At 54.2% G+C, this 20656-nt stretch overlaps 1 protein-coding gene across 12 annotated transcripts in view; it reads left to right on the plus strand.

Annotated features, from left to right (window-relative positions):
• Positions 1 to 1194: 1194 nt before the first annotated feature.
• Positions 1195 to 20656, plus strand: part of ZC3H7A (zinc finger CCCH-type containing 7A) — a 45213-nt gene continuing 25751 nt past the window's right edge. For 3 of the 12 annotated variants that reach the window (XR_016226224.1, XM_070064995.2, XM_070064999.2), the window contains exons 1-4: positions 1195 to 1333; positions 17304 to 17405; positions 18440 to 18479; positions 20085 to 20282. Coding sequence is in view for 11 of the 12 variants with exons in the window: in XM_070064995.2 (XP_069921096.2) it covers positions 17338 to 17405; positions 18440 to 18479; positions 20085 to 20282 (306 nt within the window). In the remaining variant the exon portion in view is untranslated. Of the gene's footprint in view, positions 1334 to 1474; positions 1661 to 2422; positions 2483 to 7957; positions 7982 to 11917; positions 12199 to 14117; positions 17219 to 17303; positions 17406 to 18439; positions 18480 to 20084; positions 20283 to 20656 lie in introns of those variants that run through there. The other 9 variants (XM_070064997.2, XM_089321685.1, XM_089321684.1 and 6 more) reach the window with 9 other exon arrangements.

Below are 20656 nucleotides of genomic sequence, written 5' to 3' on the forward strand. Positions count from 1 at the left end.
CAGCTGGCCTTGAAGTTGCTGTGGCTGAAATGTGTCCCCCATATCCTTATGTTGAAGCCCTAACTGCCATGGTGACTTTATGTGGAGCCGGGGCCTTGAAGGAGGCAATTAGGGTTGAGTGAGGTCATGGGGGGGGGGGGCGGCTGAGCTAAGACAAGACAGCATAGATTCACTCTCTCTCTCCCACACACACACACGCACACACACACACACGCTCACGCACACGCACACGCGAAACGTCATGTGAGGACACAGTGCGGAGGCAGCGAGCTGTCACCAGGCCACAATCCAGCCCTAAGCGGCCCTGGTCGTGGGCTTCCAGCCCCCAGAGCTGCAAGAAAACAAATCAGCGTGGCCGCCCGCCCGTGGAACTGTGTGGTGGCCACTGGCGCAGACGCACGCTCCCGGTTCTAACTGCGTCACCCGGACGGAGCTGGCCTCTTGTCCCTCCTCCGGCTCACTTTCTGAGCAGTCCCCTTCGGGAACTCCAGTGTCCACCGGACCTCGGAATCCTCCACGCGGGACTCCAGCCCCGCGCGGAACAAACCCCGCCCCTCTTCCTCCGCCATATGCAGGCCTTTTCCAGCAGACCCCGGGCTGCAGCCTCAGGGCCCCGGGGGCACAGTCCTGGTCCCTGCAGGGCTGCCACCTCCCCAGGCGCCCCTGCCCCCGGCTGCCACAGCCCCTCCGTCAGCCCTCGGTTCTCGCCGGTTCACACCGCCCCCACCCCACTATACAGACCGACCAAGGGCCATCTGGGCTGGGAGTGGGGACGGGGCGCCAGGCTCCCTACGGGCCGACCGCGGCACACAGCGGAGTCTCTGGACCCCGCGCTGCCCCTGAGCCCCGCGCCTCGGCGGCCTCCTCCTGCACACGGCTGCCGAGGACGCGAAACGTCGCTGAGCGCAGAGCCGGGCGCCCGGCTCCGGGGATGACGCAACCGCACGGACTCCGCGGGCGGCTGAGACCCCGGCGGCGCACGCGAGACCGCAGGCGCGGGGGGCACCCAGGCGCGGGGGGCACCCAGGCGCGGGTCCGAGCGCCGCCGCGCTGCCCGGCCTTTCCTCCAGCCCGCCCCGCGGTCACCGCCCCCGGCCCGACGTGGCGCCACCGCCCCCGGCCGGACGCTCGCGGCGCAGCCAATGGCGGCGCGGCCCGGGCGCCGGGCGCGGCCTCCCGACGCTAGGGGGCGCTGCGGGCAGGCGCAGCCGAGCCGCCGCCGTCGCCGGTCGCGGAGGGAAGCTGCGAGCGAGCGCCAGGCCTCGCCGCCGCCGCCGCCGCTCCCGCACCCGCTCCCGCACCCGCTGCCGCCGGCCCGCGCCGTCCCTCCCAGGTAGGGGTGGCTGGGTGGGCTGGGGGGGCGCCGCCGAGGAGGGGCTCGCGCGCGCCCTCGCGCCGCCGCCGCCTCGTGCCCGCGCGCGCCGGGGCCGCCGCCTCCCTCTCGTGCCCGCGCGCGGCCGTTAACGGGCCTGGCGGGGGAGGGGCGCCCGGGACCCCGGAAGCGGGGCCTGGCGGGGGTCGCGGGCGGCGAGGGCCTGGCGGGACCCGGTTCTGCCCGCGATTCTGAAGAGATGTCGTCTCCTGTTTTGGTTATTTCGCTTAAAAGCAGTTGTCAGCCCCTCGTATTTCTGCCTGCTGTGGCGACCGCGGGGACCCCGAGGCAGGGCTTTTTTTGGGTTTCCCGGGGAGGGGGGCGGGCACGATGCGCGGCGCAGGAATGGGAGGCCAACCCCGCTCGCTTACGGATTTTTAATTTGTTCCTTGGGTGTTTTTGAGCGGGGCGCCCCTCCTGGGCGGGCGGCGACCCACTTCCGGCGCCCCCGGGGCTGCGGGACCGGGGGTCGCCTTCGCGGACGCCGAGCTGTCAGTGCGCGCTGGGCGCCGCTTCCGGCCGGGGCGGGGGGCGCCGGGGCGCGGCGGGGCGCGGCTGGGGGCGCCGGGGCGGGGGTCGGCGGGGCGCGGCTGGGGGCGCCGGGGCGTGGCGGGGCGCGGCTGGGGGCGCCGGGGCGGGGGTCGCCGGGGGCGCGGCTGGGGGCGCCGGGGCGGGGGTCGGCGGGGCGCGGCTGGGGGCGCCGGGGGCGGGGGTCGCCGGGGCGCGGCTGGGGGCGGGGGGCGTCGGGGGCGCGGCTGGGGGCGTCGGGGCGGGGGTCGCCGGGGCGCGGCGGGGCGCGCCGGGGCGGGGGTCGGCGGGGCGCGGCTGGGGGCGCCGGGGGCGCCGGGGGCGGGGGTCGCCGGGGCGCGGCTGGGGGTGCCGGGGCGGGGGGCGCCAGGGGCGCTGGGGCGGGGGGCGCCGGGGAGAGGGTCGCTGGGGGCGCCGGGGCGGGGGGCGCCGGGCCGACTGCGCCCTTGACGGCAGAGGCGCGGAGGAGGCGCGCGCGGCGTTCCTCGCCCTCGCTGGCTTCAGGCCGCTCGGCGGCTGGGAAGGCTTTGGACACCCCGGGCTGAGCTCACGCACCTGAGGGCTGGAATGCATCTCACCGGCGTGCGTTTACTTTCCTGGCGTGGCCGGCTGGCGTCTTGTTTGCATTGGGCAGCTCTGCCCGGGAGCCCCGAGGGGGAGGGCTGGCCGCCTGGCCATCTGCTCCTCTGCTGCTGCCCCCCCCCGGGGGGGGCTCTCAGGGAACCCCCTGCCTCTTCCTGCTGCCCCGCAGCCGGCCCAGCCCTTGTTGGGAGGTGCACCGTGCGGGGGAGGGGGCCTGGTCCTAATGGCTTTTGAAAAAAACTTGCCCCAGCCCCTGTGTGCTGGAAGGTGTTGAGTGAGATGATGCGAGTGTTACGCTCGTTTGTGTGTGTGTGCTGCAGGCGGCTCGTTGATTTTGTGGGGTCCAGACGGGCAGGGGAGCTCCTGCCACGCCCCCGTTCCTGAGCCTTGTGGGTGGGGCCTGCACCCCGACCTACCCTGACTCCCCCGTGTTCCCCCGTTGCCACCTACTGTCAGGTTTTGCCCGTAAGGAAGTGGATTTGTCAGCCACATCACTCCGAAATTCTTAATTTTGACTGGTTTAAATACCTTCCCTTTTGAGCGGATTAAATTGACGTGGTAAGATTCAGTTATGGTAGACTCTGCGTCGCAGGAAGGGTGAGAGTGACTACTGGAAGGTTTGGAGCTTTCCTTTTTCTTTCATTTTCTTTTTTTAAGATTTATTTATTTATTTGAAAGGCAGAAAGAGAGAGAAAGGTCTTCCATCTGCTGGTTCACTCCCCAGATGGCCACAGTGGTCGGAGCTGTGCTGATCCGGAGCCAGGAGCCAGGAGCTTCTTCAGGGTCTCCCACACAGGTGCAGGGCCCCAAGGACTTGGGCATCTTCTGCTGCTTTCCCAGGCCACAGCGGAGAGCTGGATCGGAAGTGGAGCTGCTGCATGGGAACTGGTGCCCACATGGATGCCAGCACTTGGGGTGGTGCTTTACCGCTATGCCAGAGCGCCAGTCCCTGGAGCATTTCTTAAAGGGAGAAATAGAAACCAAAAGAGATGTCCACACCTTCTTGCTAGGGGCTTTCTGGAGACTGTGGTGAGAGGTAGCTTCAGCCTTCTCCGTAGTATCTCCAAGTGCCTTTTTGTTTTTCTTTTGAAATACTTTTTCTTTTTTTTCTTTTTTTTTTTTTTTTTTTTTAGATTTATTTCCTTACTTGAGAGAGTTATAGGGAGAGGCAGAGAGAGAGAGATCTTCCACCTGCTGGTTCATTACTCAGATGGCCACAGCAGTTGGAGCTGGGCCAATCTGAACCAGGAGCCAGGAGCTTCTTCCAGGTCTCCCAATGGGTGCATCTTCTACTGCTTTCCCAGGCCATAGCAGAGAGCCGGATTGGAAGAGGAGCAACTGGGGATTGAACTGGCGCCCATATGGGATGCTGGAGCTTCAGGCCAGGGCATTAACCCACTGCGCCACAGCACCGGCCCCCAGCCCATGTTTTTCTTAAGATACTTTCCTCCAGAATCTTTGAATCAGAAATATTACTATTATTATTTTAAAGATTTATGTACTTGGCCGGCACCGCGGCTCACTAGGCTAATCCTCCGCCTTGCGGCGCCGGCACACCGGGTTCTAGTCCCGGTCGGGGCACCAGATTCTGTCCCGGTTGCCCCTCTTCCAGGCCAGCTCTCTGCTGTGGCCAGGGAGTGCAGTGGAGGATGGCCCAAGTGCTTGGGCCCTGCACCCCATGGGAGACCAGGAGAAGCACCTGGCTCCTGCCATCGGATCAGCGCGGTGCGCCGGCTGCGGCAGCCATTGGAGGGTGAACCAACGGCAAAGGAAGACCTTTCTCTCTGTCTTCTGTCTCTCTCTCTCTCTCACTGTCCACTCTGCCTGTCAAAAAAAAAAAAAAAAAAGATTTATGTCCTTGAAAGAGCTGCAGAAAAAGGGGGAAACAGAATGATCTTGTATCCATGGGTTCACTCTGCAGGTGGTGGCACTGGCTAGGGCTGAGCCAGGCTGAAGCCAGGAGCTTCGGGTTTTCTCATGTGGGTAGCAGGCACCCAACCACTTGGGCCATCTTCTGCTGCCTTTCCCAGGCCCTTGTTTAGGGAGCTTGATTGGCAGTGGGGCACCTGGGACAGGAGCACCACCCATATGGGATGCTGGCATTACAGATGGCAGCTTTACCCAGTAGGCCACAAAGCTGGCCCCTAGAAATGTGTTTTTTTTTTTTTTTTTTTTTTTGACAGGCAGAGTGGACAGTGAGAGAGAGAGAAAGGTCTTCCTTTACCGTTGGTTCACCCTCAAATGGCCGCTGCGGCCAGCGCACCGTGCTGATCCGAAGGCAGGAGCCAGGTGCTTATCGTGGTCTCCCATGCGGTTGCAGGGCCCAAGCACTTGGCCCATCCTCCACTGCACTCCCTGGCCACAGCAGAGAGCTGGCCTGGAAGAGGGGTAACCGGGACAGAATCCGGCGCCCCTACCGGGACTAGAACCCGGTGTGCCGGCGCTGCCAGGCGGAGGATTAGCCTAGTGAGCCGCGGCGCTGGCCTAGAAATGTGTATTTTTAAAGTGTGATGTGTGGGATCCACACTGTGGTACAGCTTGAACAGTGCTGACATCCCTTATGGGTGCCGATTTGAGTCCCGGCTGCTCTACTTCGGACCCAGCTCCCTGCTGAGGCTCGTGGGAAGGTGGCTGAGAATGGCCCCGGTGCTTGGGCCCTTGCCACGCAGGTGGGCGACTGCATGGAGTTCCTGGCTCCTGGTTTCAGCCTGGCCTGGCCTGGCCGTTATGGCCACTTGGGGAGTGAACTACCAGTTGGAAGGTTGATCTGTCTCTGACTGTGCCTTTCAATTAAATAAATAATTTTTTTTAAAGTGTGAAGTGATTACAAATCCAGAAGAAACTTTAGATAATATTTTTGGGGAGGGGAGAAATATTAACTGTTCATCCCATGTTTTAAAATCAGTGCTGGTGAGAATACATTTGTTTTAATGTATGCGCAGACAGGCTCGGTCATGGAGGGGAATTTTATTGATGTAAAGAGGTGAGCTTGCATAGCCTGATGAGGTTTCATCCCAATAAGAATTTATTTTGCATTTGTTGGGGAGTTGAGCAGTGTGTTTTTTAGTTAATCCATGTTAACTGATTTCACTTAAGAACCCGCAGCAACAAAAATGTAACAGGACGGGGGAAATTTTCTGTTTCACAAATAGAAAAATGGAAACTGTGTGTTTCATCAAACAGCCTGAATTTGGGGAAGGTTGAGGTGTCCTGGGCTCAGGTACCAGGGCTGAGACGTGTTCCGTGTTCCCGAGGCACATCGCGACAGTCGAGTGGCCTCAGGCAGGCTGCTGTAAAGGTTCCATGTGAAGACTCGAGTCTTGCTGAGCAGGGTTTGTGTGTGGCCCTTGGCAGGTTCTCTGCAGATGTTGCATTTCTCAGAATCTGAAATCTGCCATCCGTGTCAGTTGCTTTGAGGAGGAAGGGACTCTGCCAGAACCTAAAATTACCTTCCTGAGGGTTAGCCTAGCCTCTCTCAGGACATTTTGCTTTTTAGTAGAAGGCAGGAACTGATGCCTCAAGTGTGGTGCAGCAGAGTGGTCAGGCTTCGGTAATAATCTTTCACTGCCTGGCTGGCTCTGCCAGGGTGGTCTGCCAGCCTGTGCGGTTGGAACATTGTTGCAAGCCGAGTTGACAGCAGTGGTTCTAAAGCCCTCACACCAGGCTTAGCCTGAGAGTAGAACCTGCTTTGGAATGGAGATGATAACTTCTGTTTGAAACCTTGTGATGCCTTTTTACACAGACAGACTGTGTGGGCCGGTGTTGTGTTTCTATAGGCTGTAGTATCTCATAGAAGTACAAGTGCCTGTTCCAGCTGCTCTGCGATGCAGTTCCCTGCTAATGGACCTGGGAAGGCAACAGGTGATGGCCCAAGTGCTTGGGCCCCTGCCACCCTCGTGGAAGACCAGGGTGGAGTCCTATGCTCTAGGCTTTGGCCTGGCCTAGCACTGGCAGTGCGGCCATTTGGGGAGTGAATCAGTGGATGGAAGATACTTGTCTGTCTGTGTAACTCTGCCTTTCAAATCTTTCTCTTAAAGATTTATTTTATTTATTTGTGTGGGGAGCAACCCGGACTGGACTGAGTTGCTGGAATTAAGACTTATTCTATGCATCTGCTCTCCCACAATATGGCGCTGGGAGAGGAGAAAAACAGCTTCTACACAGCTGCCTCCAGTTCAGCCAATAAACTGTAGGACCTACTCCTGATTGGAGGAGAGCAGCGTACTCGGCGTGTGGGCAGCCGAGTTGGGATTGGCGGAGGAGGACTATAAAAGAGGAGAGAGACGGCATGCACCAGGAACATCTAAGGGGAACATCTAGCTGAAGGAACACCCGTGCAGCCCCCGAGAAAGCCGGCCGGCGGTGTGCCACTCCCCTGCGGAAGTGGGGAAAGTGGCCAGGGGGAACCGCCCTTCCACGGAGGTGGAAGGGTCGGTAGCCAACCCGGGAAGAACCAGCAGCAAACCCGGGGAGGGCCGAGCAGACGAAAGAACAGCGCAGGGTCCTGTGTCGTTCCTCCACGAAGACGGGGAGCGACAATTTGAAAGGCAGAGTTAGAGAGAGAGAGGTGTTCCACCTGCTGGTTCACTCCCCAAATGGTCGAAATGGCTGGAACTGGGCCGATACAAAGCCAGGAGCCAGGACCTTCTTGTGTGTTTCTCATGTGGGTGCTGACCTCTTGGCCGTCCTCCTCTGCTTTCCCAGGCACATTAGCAGGGAGACGGATCCGAAGTGGAGTAACTGGGACTCCAGCTGGTGCCCATTTGGGATGCTGGTGCTGCAGGCTGGGACTTTAACCAGCTGCGTCACAGTGCTGGCCTCTAAAGTAAATCTTTAAAAATAAAAAATAAAAAAAAGATCCGCTTTGCCAGGTGACCGCTGCACTGACATTACTGGGACAGTTTTCTGGTCCTCCGTGTGTTTGGTGAGTAACTCTGTGTAGTGTTTATTAAAGATTTGCATTAGATCCCACCAGAAGGTTCCCTGGAGTGGTGATGTGTTCTCTGCAGTCCAGCAAATCCTCTACTTTGTCGGAGCTGCTCTAGGTGACGTCCCGAGTGTGCCTCTGTGTGTGTATATGTGTGTGCATATTTCAACCCTTCTCAGTGGCCTTCAAGTGCTCACTTGTCTGCCAGAGCCCAAATGGGCGCCACCTGAGATGGGTGCTGGCCGCCTCTGGGCGTCCCAGGCACGCAGCCTGCAGGATAGCGAGATCAGCCACTTACCTTCCCAGCCCAGTGATCCCGGCCAGGTGCATCCCTTCGTGTTTGCTTTCTCCTGGGTCCTCTCACTCCAGGTTACACGGAGGATTAAGGGACTTGTGCTTTCGGAGCGCTTAGCAGGGCCTGGCAGAAGAGTGGGCGTGCCTGCCCTGTCTGTCCCGGTGCTGCAGTTGGTGGTTTGTGGAGCTGGTTTCAGCGCTGTTGTGTGAGGGTGTGTGTGTCCTTACAGGCATCGTACCAGACTTCAGCACGGTGAGCTTCACCTAGCAGACTCTGAGTAAGTCCCTAGAGAATGACGATTCACATCCAAGGTTCCCTGCGTCCTTAGGTAACTTCTGTCTGAGGAAGGAGTTTAAAATCAGCAGATGCAGAAAGATGATGTTCCTGCTTGCAAGAGTTTGGTTAATTTAATGAAATTCCTATTTAAATGAGTTTCTGGCTTGAAAATGTACTGTCATGGCCGGTGCTGCGGCTCACTAGGCTAATCCTCCGCCTGCGGCGCTGGCACACCGGGTTCTAGTTCCCGTCGTGGCGCTGGATTCTGTCCCGGTTGCTCCTCTTCCAGTCCAGCTCTCTGCTGTGGCCAGGGAGTGCAGTGGAGGATGGCCCAAGTCCTTGGACCCTGCACCTGCATGGGAGACCAGGAGAAGCACCTGGCTCCTGGCTTTGGATCTGCACGGTGCACCAGCCACAATGCACCAGCCACGGCAGCCATTTGAGGGTGAACCAACGGTAAAGGAAGACCTTTCTCTCTGTCTCTCTCTCTCTCTCTCTCTCTCTCACTATCCACTCTGCCTGTCCAAAAAAAGAAAAGAAAAGAAAATGTACTGTCCCAAGCTCTTCTCCTTCCTCGGTCCCTTGTTAGTTGAGAAGAGGCAGCGAGTGCAGCTGATGTTTGTACTCCTTGGGAGCCTCCTACCATTTTGGTTTCCTCTCGGTTGCTGTCCCCAGTTGTTTCCCTCTGTTTTGATTGCTTCCCCAAAGGGTTGAGGACTGGTCCACCCATGGCCAGCTCTTTGCACCCCCTCATTGCTGCTGGCTACCCTCCTCTGTCACGCCTGCCTTTTGTGAACTGTCTTACCTGATTCTGACTCCTGGTCTTGAGAGCCTGGTGGGCAGCGTTCTCTTTACACCTGGTCACTTCGTTCGCCCCTCCTCTCCAGTGTGTGTTGACCTGGACCGGATGCTGTTCCTGCAGTCAGGACTATAGGAGCAGTGAGAGTGGATGAGGAGAAGGAAGGCCCCTAGAGATGACATTGAAGCCAAGGCTCTGGGCTGAGGAGGAGCCAGCTCTCTGAAGGAGTGGGAAGTGCATTTTGGGCAGAGGAGACGGCAAGCCCAGTGGCTCAGAAGCAGAGCGTACTTGACTCATTCTGGGACTCCACCAAGGCCTTGTGTGGCAGGAGTGAACCTGAGGGGTGTGATGGACAGGCTTGGGAGCTAGAGTCTGACAAGGCGTGGTAAGGACGTGAGATTTTATTCCAGGTGTCCTGGGAAGCCACTGCAGGGCTTTAAGCAATAGTGTATGTGTGACTGTGTGTATGTATTTTTAAAGATTTTATTAGAAAGGAAAGTCAACAGAGATGGAGGGAGAGTCAGAAAGATGTTCTGTGCGCTGATTCACTCCCCAGATGGCCACAACAGCTAGGTCTTGGCCAGGTCAAAGCGGGAGCCGGGAACTCTATACTGGTCTTTGACATGGGCGGCAGTGCAGGGGCCCTAGCACTTGGAACATCTTCCACTACCTTCCCAGGCACGTTAGCAGGGAGTTGGATTGGAAGTGGAGCAGCCCACACTCAAAAAGGCATTCCCATATGGCATGCTGGCGTCCTAAGTGGTGGCTTCGTCTGCTACTCCACAACCGCCGCCCCCTGACTTGTGTTTTCGTAAGGGCCTCCCTCTTAGTTTACTTTGGAAGTGGAGAGGGCAGGACACAGTGGAGAGAGCAGGGATGTGAGAACAGATTCCTAGAGAGGAGGCTGTAGACTGATCCAGGTGAGCGATGGTGTGGCCTGGACTGGGGGAGAGCGGAGGGATCGTAAGAGGTGGGCAGAGTTGGGATGTCCTCTGTGTGCTGTGACAGTGTCACCATCAGTGGGCTTTGTCTGTGCTTGGCTGGGTGTGGAGTGTAAGACAGAGAAGTGGTGGGGCTGGCACAGTGGTGTAGAAGGCTGGGCCTGCTCCTACCTCTTTCAGTCTAGCTCCCTGCTAATGCTCCTGGGAAAGCAGTGGGAGATGGCCCAAGTACTTGGGACCCTGCACCCATGTGAGAGACCCAGAAGAAGCTCTGGGCCCCTGACTTCAGTCTGTCCTAGCACAGGCTGTTGTGACCATTTGGGGAATGAACCAGTGGATGGAAGATCTCTGTTTCTCCCTCTCTGTGTAACTCTGCTTTTCAAATAAATGAACCTTAAAAAAAACAAAAACAAAAACAAAAAAAAAACAACAGTAATCATTATCACTGTTTTTAAAAAAAGAGTGGGCAGCTCCAGCTTTCTCATGAGCAGCTGCTGGGCTGTGGTTTCATTAGCAAAGTAAGGATGGGACTGCTGGTTAGGTTTGGAAGAGGGCGTAGGATTAAGCTGTGGCAAGCCAGAAATGCTGAGTAAGAGTCGCCAAAACCCAGCATGAGTGCCTGATAAAGGCGTCCTTATACAGATCAGTGTGTGGCAGATGGGGCTTCTAGTAGGTACTTGGTAATGGAGTAGCTATTTGGGAGGGAGGAGAGAGGAAGATTTATCGCCATACATTACTCCTAGCAGTGAAACGATGGATTATACTTAAAAATATTTTAAATAAACAGTAAGCACTAGAAGGAAACATGGGAAAATTTTTATTTTTAACATTTTTTTCAAAATTTCTTTATTGGAGAGAGAGATGGACAGATCTGCCATCTGCCCGCTCACACCCAGATGGCTGCCACAGCTGGCGCTGGGCTGATCCAGAGCCAGGAGCTTCTTCCAGGTCTCCCATGTGGGTGCAGGGGCCCAAGGACTTGGGTCCTCCTCCACTACTTTCCCAGGTGCTGTAGCAAGGAGATGGGTTGGAAGTGGAGCATCTGGGACGTGAACCGGTGCCCATCTGGGATGCTGGTACTGCAGGTGGTGGCTTAACCCGCTGTACCACAGCGATGGCTCTCAGTGTTTTCTCTTTTAAAGATTTATTCATTTTTAATTGAAAGACAGAGTGACAGAGAGAGGGACGGGAGAGGAGGAGAAAAGCTGTGGGTGAGCATTTGGCAAAGCAGACTCCTGCATCCTGCATCAGAGGGCCTGGCTGCAAGGCCCAGCTCCACTCCCCAGTTCCAGGTCGCTGCCAGTGCACAGCTGGGCGGCAGCAGGGAGTCAGGTGTCCCCACCTAGCAGGGGGTCACATTGAGTTCCTAGTGCTTGGCTTCTGTCTGGCCTACAAGTGGGAAGTACAACAGCAGATGGGGGCTCTCTGTCTCTTGCCTTTCAAAGAAGTAGCCCAACCTGTAAGAAAAATGAGCAAAAGGCATGACCAGCTCGTTGGGGAAGAAGAAGGTACAGGCTGAAGATGCTCAGCTGTGCTAACTGCTGAAACAGACTCACGTCTCCTGGTTGAGAGTGGTGAGCACGGCTCGTCATTCTTCAGTGAAGTGGTGAAATGCTAGGTCTGCTGCATTTTAGCTCAGTGGTGTCATTTGCTGTATGTTGCCACTAACTGGCAAAGTAAACAAATGTGTGAAGCCTTTGTCTGACAGACGTTATTCATTTTTAAAGATTTATTTATTTATTTGAAAGTGGGGCCAGTGCTGTGGTGCAGCAGGTTAAAGCCCTGGCCTGAAGCGCCGGCATCCCATATGGGCACTGGTTCTAGTCCCGGCTGCTCCTCTTCCAATCCAGCTCTCTGCTATGGCCTGGGATAGCAGTAGAAGATGGCCCAAGTCCTTGGGCCCCTGCACCCATGTGGGAGACCTGGAAGAAGCTCCTGGCTCCTGGCTTTGGATCAGCGCAGCTGTAGCTATTGTGGGCAGTTGAGGAGTGAACCAGCAGGTGGAAGGCTCCGCCTCTCCTTTTGTGTGTAACTCTGACTTTCAAATAAATAAATCTTAAAAAAATTTCAAAAATCAGTTAATGTAATAAAAAAGTTCTTTAAAGAGATACTTGAATATAGACAAAATACCGTGTGTAGATGGTGAACTTGTAAACATTGCAGATAACAATGTCCTTCACATAGGCGTCTATTTCAGTTTAGATGCAGGTGCCTTGTAGAGCAGCTAGCACGTCTGGATGTGGAATGACCTCCCAGATGAGATGTGGCGTGCGAGAAACGGGGTGCAGAATGTGCTGGCTGCCATGGTGTATCGAGAAAAGTATGTAGGCACAGAACACTTAACTTTTTATTTTGAGATAATTATAGACTCACAGGAAGTTGCAAAAGTAGTACATGGAGTACCGTGAACCCTTCACCCTGCTTGCCCCAGTGGTGACGGATAACTGTAGTCTGTCACATCACAACTGGGAAATGGAGGTTAGTGTAAGATGTTGATCAAGCGACAGCCGCTGGTGTTCCCCAGCTCCTGGGTGTGTGTGTGCGCGTGTGCACTGGTGTAGCTCTGTGCAGTGTTATTCCATGCATGGATTCCTGTAACTACCACCAAAGTCAGGCTGCAGAGTTGTTGCTCAGAGTGTCTTGGCAGAACACACAGGGGACTGAAAACAACGAGTGGCTGCCATGAGGGAAATGGAGAAGAAGTTCCTTCTCACTTCAGTGCTAAGTCACCTTTTTTTTTTTTAAGACTTATTTATTTATTGAAGGGCGAAGTTACAGAGAGAGAGACAGAGACAGAGACAGAGAATTGTGAGAAAACTCTTCCATATGTTGGTTCACTCCGCAGAGGGCCGCAAAGGGGGGAGCTGGGCCTAGCCAAAGCCAGGAGCCAGGAGCGTCCTCCAGGTCTCCATGTGGGCAGCTAAAGCCCAATCACTCGGGCATGTTCCGCTGATTTCCCAGGCGCATTAGCAGGAAGGTGGATCAGAAGTGGAGCAGTTGGGACTCAAATTGGCCCCATATGGGGTGCTGGCGGTGGCTGTACGTGCTGCGCCACGGCACTTGCCCCGAGGCACCTTTTCAACAGAGGTGGCTGCTCAGTTAATTTTGAAGAATTGTTCCTCCATTAGAATTGAGGCCAAGCATGGCCTGGGAGAGCAGTAGAGGTGGCCCAAGTCCTTGGGCCCCTGCACCCGCGTAGGAGACCCAGAACACGCTCTTCGCTCCTGGCTTCAGATTGGTGCAGCTTTGGCCCTTGAGCCAGTGGGGAGTGAACCAGTGGATGGAAGACCTTTCTCTCTCTGCCTTACCTTCTCTCTCTGTGTAATTCTGACTTTCAAATAAAAATAAATAATTTTTTTTTTTTTGACAGGCAGAGTGGACAGTAAGAGAGACAGAGAGAAAGGTCTTCCTTTTTCCGTTGGTTCACCCCACAATGGCTGCTGCGGCTGGTGCACAGCACCGATCCGAAGCCAGGAGCCAGGTGCTTCTCCTGGTCTCCCATGGGGTGCAGGGCCCAAGCACTTGGGCCATCCTCCACTGCACTCCCGGGCCACAGCAGAGAGCTGGCCTGGAAGAGGAGCAACTGGGACAGAATCCGGCACCCCAACCGGGACTAGAACCCGGAGTGCCGGTGCCGCAGGCAGAGGATTAGCCTAGTGAGCCGCGGCGCTGGCCTAAATAAATCTTAAAAAAAAAAAATAAAAAATTGAGGCCAAGCTTTAACAGAACTTGTAAGTAAGATGATCTATACAATATCTTTTTCTCTGATGAAGAGAGGGCTGGGGTGGACACTGGCGCGGGAGTTAATCCTGACTCCATTTCCAGTCCAGCTTCCTGCTAATGCACTTCCTGGGAGCGGCAGGTGATGGCTTTGTAGCTGGGTCCCTGCCACCCATGGGAGACTTGGGTTGAGTTTCTGGCTCCTGGCTTTGGTCTTGTGGGCGTTTGGGGAGTGAAGCAGCGTATGGGAGAGTATTCGTCTCTTTCTCTCCCCTCTTAAAGAAATAGAAAACATTTCAAAAATTGGAAGGCCGGCGCCGTGGCTCAATAGGCTAATCCTCCACCTTGCGGCGCCGGCACACCGGGTTCTAGTCCCGGTCGGGGCGCCGGATTCTGTCCCGGTTGCCCCTCTTCCAGGCCAGCTCTCTGCTATGGCCAGGGAGTGCAGTGGAGGATGGCCCAGGTGCTTGGGCCCTGCACCCCATGGGAGACCAGGAAAAGCACCTGGATCCTGGCTCCTGCCATCAGATCAGCGCGGTGCGCCGGCTGCAGCGGCGGCCATTGGAGGGTGAACCAACGGCAAAGGAAGACCTTTCTCTATCTGTCTCTCTCTCTCACTGTCTACTCTGCCTGTCAAAAAAAAAAAAAAAAAAAAAAAAAATTGGAACAGAGGGCTGGCGCCGCGGCTCACTAGGCTAATCCTCCGCCTTGCGGCACTGGCACACCGGGTTCTAGTCCTGGTTGGGGTGCCGGATTCTGTCCCGGTTGTCCCTCTTCCAGGCCAGCTCTCTGCTGTGGCCCGGGAGTGCAGTGGAGGATGGCCCAGGTCCTTGGGCCCTGCACCCGCACGGGAGGCCAGGAGAAGCACCTGGCTCCTGGCTTTGGATCAGCGCAGTGCGCCGGCCGCGGTGGACATTGGAGTGTGAACCAACAGCAAAAAGGAAGACCTTTCTCTCTGTCTCTCTCTCTCTCTCACTATCCACTCTGCCTGTCAAAAAAAAAAAAAAAAAAAAAAAAAAAAAAAAAGTTGGAGCAGAGGCTGTTTCACTAATCTGTGGTGTGCAGATACCACAGTGGTTACCTGGGACTGACTGAAGGAACTTTCTGGAGTGAGGCATTTTTTTTTTTTTTTTTAAGATTTATTTCTTTTGTTTGAAAGAGTTACACAGAGCGAGAAGCAGAGGCAGAGAGAAAGTTCTTTCATCCGCTGGTTTATTCCCCAGTTGGCCGCAATGGCTGGAGCTGCGCTGATCCAAAGACAGGAGCTTCCTCTGGGTCTCCTACGCAGGTGCGGGGGCCCAAGGACTTGGGCCGTCTTCTGCTGCTTTCCCAGGCCATAGCAGAGAGCTGGATCGGAAGTGGAGCTAGCATTTGGGACTGGCACTCATATGGGATGCCAGCGCTTTAGGCCAGGGCTTTAACCTGCTTTAACGGCACTTTAACAGCGCCAGCCCCATGTTGGCAGATTTTAAAGAGGAGTATATCTACTGCCCCTAAAGACATCGGTGTCTTACTTGCTTCGGATCACTCTTTGAGCTGCCAGCGTTTCCACACGTCCTTTGTCTGTCAGAGGTTGAATGCGGTTCAAGGCTTTCTAACACTTTGTTGAATCGGCTCTAAGGCTATTAACCTGGTGGATTATCGCTGCCCTAGAGTCCCTGCTTAGCCATGGACTTACTTTATGAGTGAACTGCAAGCTGATTTCCCGACACAACTGGGACAAGGGTGTGGTGTTGGTTGGAGAGCCTGGGCTTGGTGGTGGCCTGGGCCTTCCTTTAGTCCCTTTGGGGTAACTGCAGAGGCACCCCAGCTGCCGCTCTTGCTCTTGAAAGCTCTCACTCTAAATAGATCAGCCCTCATTACATTAAATGGAGGCAAACCCAGATGATTCTGGAGTCAGCTTTCCAAGAAAGAGCTCAGAGGCTATGAGACTTCAGAATGCTGTGATTTTCCCAGGGTATTCATTTGCATGGCTCACAGAAACAGTTTTTAAACTCCACTATGAAAAGCCGCTGGCTTGCCTGTCCTGGCCCCCAGGTTTTTACTGCTATAGTTTCCCTGCTACCATCTGGAGTTGATTCGTGTATATTCCCACGAATATGCAGATACATGCACCTGCTCCCCACTTACCAGAAAACAAACAAAACAAAAAAAAACCAGGCTCCTGTTTTGGCCGCTGTTATATCTGCTGTTTTTCATTCTGGCACAGTTTATTCAGTTGCTTCCTCTTTGCTAGACAGCAAGTTAGGTAACTTCAGTCATCTTTCTCTGTCACACCCGCGGGGGAGACCTGGAAGAAGCTCCTGGCTTACTTTCGGCCCAGCTCCAGCTGTTACGGCCATTTGGGGAGTGAACCAGTGGATGAAAGATCCACCCCCACCCCCACCCCCCTTTCTCTCTGTACCTCTGCCTTTCAAATAAATAAATAAATAAATATTTTGAAAAAAAAAATCGTAATATTTAAAAGAAGAAAACTTTAGGACTGGTTAGCGACCTGTGGGGCAATTCAATCTCTACCCCACCCCTGTACTTTGAAAAAGATTTAAATATAAAAATAAAAACTGGTAGATTCAAGTATAAAACTGCAGGAGTGAGTGGCTTAGAGATGCCCTGTTAAGTAATGCCCTGTGCTCTATCAGAGTACCTGGTCCAGTGCCTGGTCCTGTCTCCTGATGCCTGCTTCCTGCAAGTGCAGATTCTGTGAGGTGATTGGTCCCTGCCACCACGTGGAGAGACCCGGATTGAGTTTCCTAGTTCCTGGCCTTGACCCCCACTTGGTGCCATTTTGAGGGTGTTTGGGGAGCAAACCAGCACATGGAAGTTCTCTCTCTCTCTTCCCCTCTCTGTCGTTATTCTGCTTCTCTAAATAAACAAGTAAATAAATACATACAGCTGCAAATGGTAAGCAATAATGAAAGTAAAAAACTTGAGCTGTGCGTTTGTGGCGTGTAGGACTCCCCTTTGTGTCACCAGGCCCAAATGTGTGACTCAGGCGAGAAGAGGGCTATGAGTTTCATGTCTCAGTCACCCTGCGCTCAGGGGCATTGTGCACCCCCGCCCCCCACCCTCCCACCACCACACCTGAAGGGCGTTTTTGGTTTTCCCAATGATACTGTTAACATCCTGCAGTGCACAGGACAGCCCCGCAGGACGTGACCTGGCCCAGGGCTCTGGTAGAGACCCTGGCTTAGGACACTGGGAGGTGATTTGTCACAGCTCTTTCCTCTTTACCGTGCTTGCTGGGAACTGCTCAGGGAACACTGGTCGGAGGGAGTGGACGCCAACAGCCTCGATGTGTGTGGACATTTACCAGTGTTGAGTTGGAGGTAAACCCTTACCAGCTGGAAAATTGCACTTGCCGTCTTTGTGTTGGCATCAGTATTCTATCAGTTGGACTGGAGAGGATTATTTTGGAAGTTTGTGCGACAAAACATGCGTAAGATGTAGACTCTGCTTACGGGGAAGTTGGACTTCCTCGCAGGCGAGCAGAGGTGCAAGTGTTTTCATTCCTGGGAGCTTCCGGAAGCAAAACAAGGCTGGGCCTGTTCTGGGGGCAGCTTCTGCGTGGCCAGCCTGGGAACAGAACCCGTGGCTGAGGGCAGAAGAAGGACGGGGAGAGAAGGCCCTGTTCAGGAACGACAGAAAATCTGCAAAGCTGTTGAAGCTACAGGCTGTGAAGGCCATAAATGTACAGCACAGGAGACTCCAGACTTTATGAGAAGATGCCTGGTGGCCGGACCCCTGGACCCTGCTTAGAGATGGACGTGTGTCTATAGCGGTGTGGTGTGGCCTCAGATCACCGGTGTTTTTCAGTGTCCAGGAGCCTGCTACTTTAAGTAATGTTGTGTCTTGTTTCTTTCCAGATTGCTCTTGTAGAAAGCGGATGTGTGGGATAACATGTCCAGTGTGTCCGAGGAGAGACGAAAAAGGCAGCAAAACATTAAGGAAGGCCTGCAGTTCATACAGTAAGAGCTTCGGAATTCACCCCTTCTCTTCTCGTCCCAGAGGAATTCGTTTTAAATGTGGCTGTACATTGTGTACAGATGAAAAACTCGTGGGGGGACCGGGGGTGTGGCTCAGTGTGTTAAAGCCCCCGCCGGCAGCACCAGTATCCCATATGGGTCCTGGTTCAAGTCCTGGCTGCCCCACTTCCAATCCAGCTCCCTGCTGATGTGTCTGGGAAAGCAGGGGAGGATGGCCCAAGTTCTTGGGCCCTGGCACCACTGTTGGGGCCATTTGAGGAGTCAGCCAGTGAGTGGAAGACCCCAATCTCTGTGTCTCTACCTCTTTCTTTAACTCTTTCAAATAAATAAAATAAATGTTAAAAAAAAAAAAAAAACCTCTGGAGTTAGAAATTACATATGTCTGTGCCAGCAGTAGTCTCTCCCTTGTCAATTTGAGCACTCTGTGTTAAGGTGGGTCTTCCTGTTGCTGGCTTTTAGGACTCAAGACCTGTAGGCTGCCCCAGAATGTCAGTCTGAGGCTTTTGGATTTGTTCACTCGTAAGAACAGGCCTGCCGGATTAAAAGTGACGGATGTGGACGTCCGTTGGCACAGAGGATCTCTGGGGTCATGTGGTCCCACTGGGGTGTGGGCTGTAGCTGGACTTGTCGAGGTGTATCCGGGACCATGCTGGGTCGGCTGGGCCTGTCTGTGCTCGGGCCTCCGCTGCTTCCTGTGGGGGAGACCTCTCCGTGCAGGCGGCAGTAAACTGGGTCAGGTAGTCTGCGGTTCAGGACTATTTTTAAACCTTTTTGGCATTTGAAGAATTAGGCCTTCTTTTAATAGAACTGGATTTGGAAGGAAAGTGTTATACTTAAGAAAATACAAAGGGATAGTGTAGATTCTTCTTCCCGCCTGCAGTCATGTAGAAATGTTGTAAAGAAATAAAGTCTTTAAGGTGTGCTTTGAACCAGCAGAAGAACTGCCGGTTGAAGATGACTTCTGGTCCGGCCAGTCCCGGTAGCAGAGCGCTAACCACAGGGTGTTTGTTCTCTAGGTCGCCGCTGTCGTACCCGGGAACGCAGGAACAGTATGCGGTGAGCACTCTGGGTGGGAAGGTCTGACTGAAAGCGTGCAGGTGGCTTTGCCAGCTGTGGCCGGGCCGGGCCGGGCCGGGGCCAGACCTGGCTGTGGCTGTTCTGCAGATGGAGTGTTACTGGAGCAGAACCACACTCGTCATCCACGGCTGCTTCTGCGACCGAGGCCACGTGGCCCGGAGAAGCCCCAGTGCTGACTGGCCATTCCCAGGAAGAGTTTGCCAGGCCCTTGTGTGTGGGAGCTACCCCTCGTTTTGTGGGTGATAAGTGGCACAGAATTGATGGTGAAGGGCTGCGGGGCATACCCTGCATTTGTATGGGGTGGGCAGCGGTGGTGGCAGCAGTCACGGGGGCCCGGGAAAGCAGAGGGAAGAGCTGGTGAAAAACACGTTCGCCAGACACAGGGACACAGCCCGGGCATGGGCCCTGCCTTGCCAAGCTTTTTGCTTCTGAGGGATTTGCTGCTTCTGAGCGCCGCTCTCTCTGCCTCTCTCCTTCCTTCCCCTTGCGGTCTCTCTCATCCTTTTCTCCAGATTTAGAATCATGAAGTATTGTGTGATTGTTAGTCTAGACACCACCTGGAACGTTTTTTCCCTTTTCCATGTGTGGCTGCTAGGAACCACCTGGAACATTTCTTTTTTCCCTTTTCCACGTGGGGCTTAGGTTAAGTTGCATAAGTTAGATCAATAGTTATTATTGGTCTATTTGGTTTTCTTCAATAATTTTGTAAACAGAAATATTTATGAAGGTGAATTCATAAAATGAGACAAAAAAGAGTTGACTCTGATCTTATGTTGGGGAGAGGACTTTTTTTTTTTTTTTTTGACAGAGTGGACAGTGAGAGAGAGAGAGAGACAGACAGAAAGGTCTTTGCCATTGGTTCACATCGCGCTGATCCAAAGCCAGGAGCCAGGTGCTTCCTCCTGGTCTCCCATGCGGGTGCAGGGCCCAAGCACTTGGGCCATCCTCCACTGCCTTCCCGGGCCACAGCACAGAGCTGGACTGGAAGAGGAGCAACTGGGACAGAACCGGCACAGATCGGCACAGTTCCGGCCATTGTGGCCATCTGGGAAATGATCCAGCGAATGGAAGACCTCTCTCTGCCTCTGCCTCTCTATAACTCTGACTTTCAAGTAAACACATGAAATCTATTTGGAAAAAAAAAAAAAAGATTAAGCCAGATAGAGTCCCTAAGTGAGACAGCAGTGCCGTGTTCTGTCCAGTTGTTTCTTCTGCAATTTTAGATGTAGAAATGAAAATCTACTGGGCAGGCGTTTGGCCTAGCGGTTAGGCCACAGCTCTGTGTCTCACGTCTCCTATTGGAGAGCCTGGGTTCCAGTTCTGGCTCCGCTCCTGATGCCAGCTTCCTGCTAATGCACACCCTGGGGGGCAGCAGGTGATGGCTCAGTGGCTTCTTGCCACTCACAGGGAGACCTGAATTGAGTTCCTGGCTCTTGAATTTGGCCTGGCCCAGGCCTAGCTATTGCACGCATTTGGGGAGTGACCAGTGGGTAGGAACTCTAGCTTTCTGTCTGTGTGGCTGTCACTGTTTTTGCTTGCCTTTTATCTTTGTGAAGGGTTTCAAGTGGTAACTTTCATTTTTAGGTATATCTGCATGCTCTGGTGAGAAATCTTTTTAATGAAGGAAATGATGTGTATCGGGAGCGTGATTGGAAAAGCTCAATAAGCCAGTACACAGAAGCTTTGAATATAGCTAATTATGCAAAGTCTGAAGAAATTTTAATCCCTAAGGAAATCATTGAAAAACTGCATATAAACCGTATTGCCTGCTATTCTAATATGGTGAGTTGTCATTTTTTTAAACAGTATTCCTAGACAGAAAGTTTTTTTTCGGTGACAGCACATTGATAAAAAGTCAGTTTTCTAATTTCATTCTTTAAGAAAGGCACATTAGCTTCTTTGCACGTGGCCTAAGACTTTCAAAAATCGGCTATGACAAATGTTTAGGGATTTAAAAAAGAGTCTGTTATCGTCTTTAAGGAGTCTTGTTGAGTATTTGGGGTTGTGCCTGTTGATGGGAGCCAGCCTGGCAGGGGCAGTGTGTGACCAGCGCCTCTTCAGGTGTCCGTGTGGACGGTGTGCTTCCGGTCGAGATTTACTTAGCCTCTCGAGAGCGCTCAGCACAAAACCATAATTAGCCTTCAAAGGAATTGACA

The sequence above is a fragment of the Oryctolagus cuniculus genome, chromosome 19 (genome assembly GCF_051225735.1).
Source record: "Oryctolagus cuniculus isolate XC-2025 breed Fujian yellow rabbit chromosome 19, ASM5122573v1, whole genome shotgun sequence".
In the NCBI taxonomy this organism is placed as follows: domain Eukaryota; kingdom Metazoa; phylum Chordata; class Mammalia; order Lagomorpha; family Leporidae; genus Oryctolagus; species Oryctolagus cuniculus.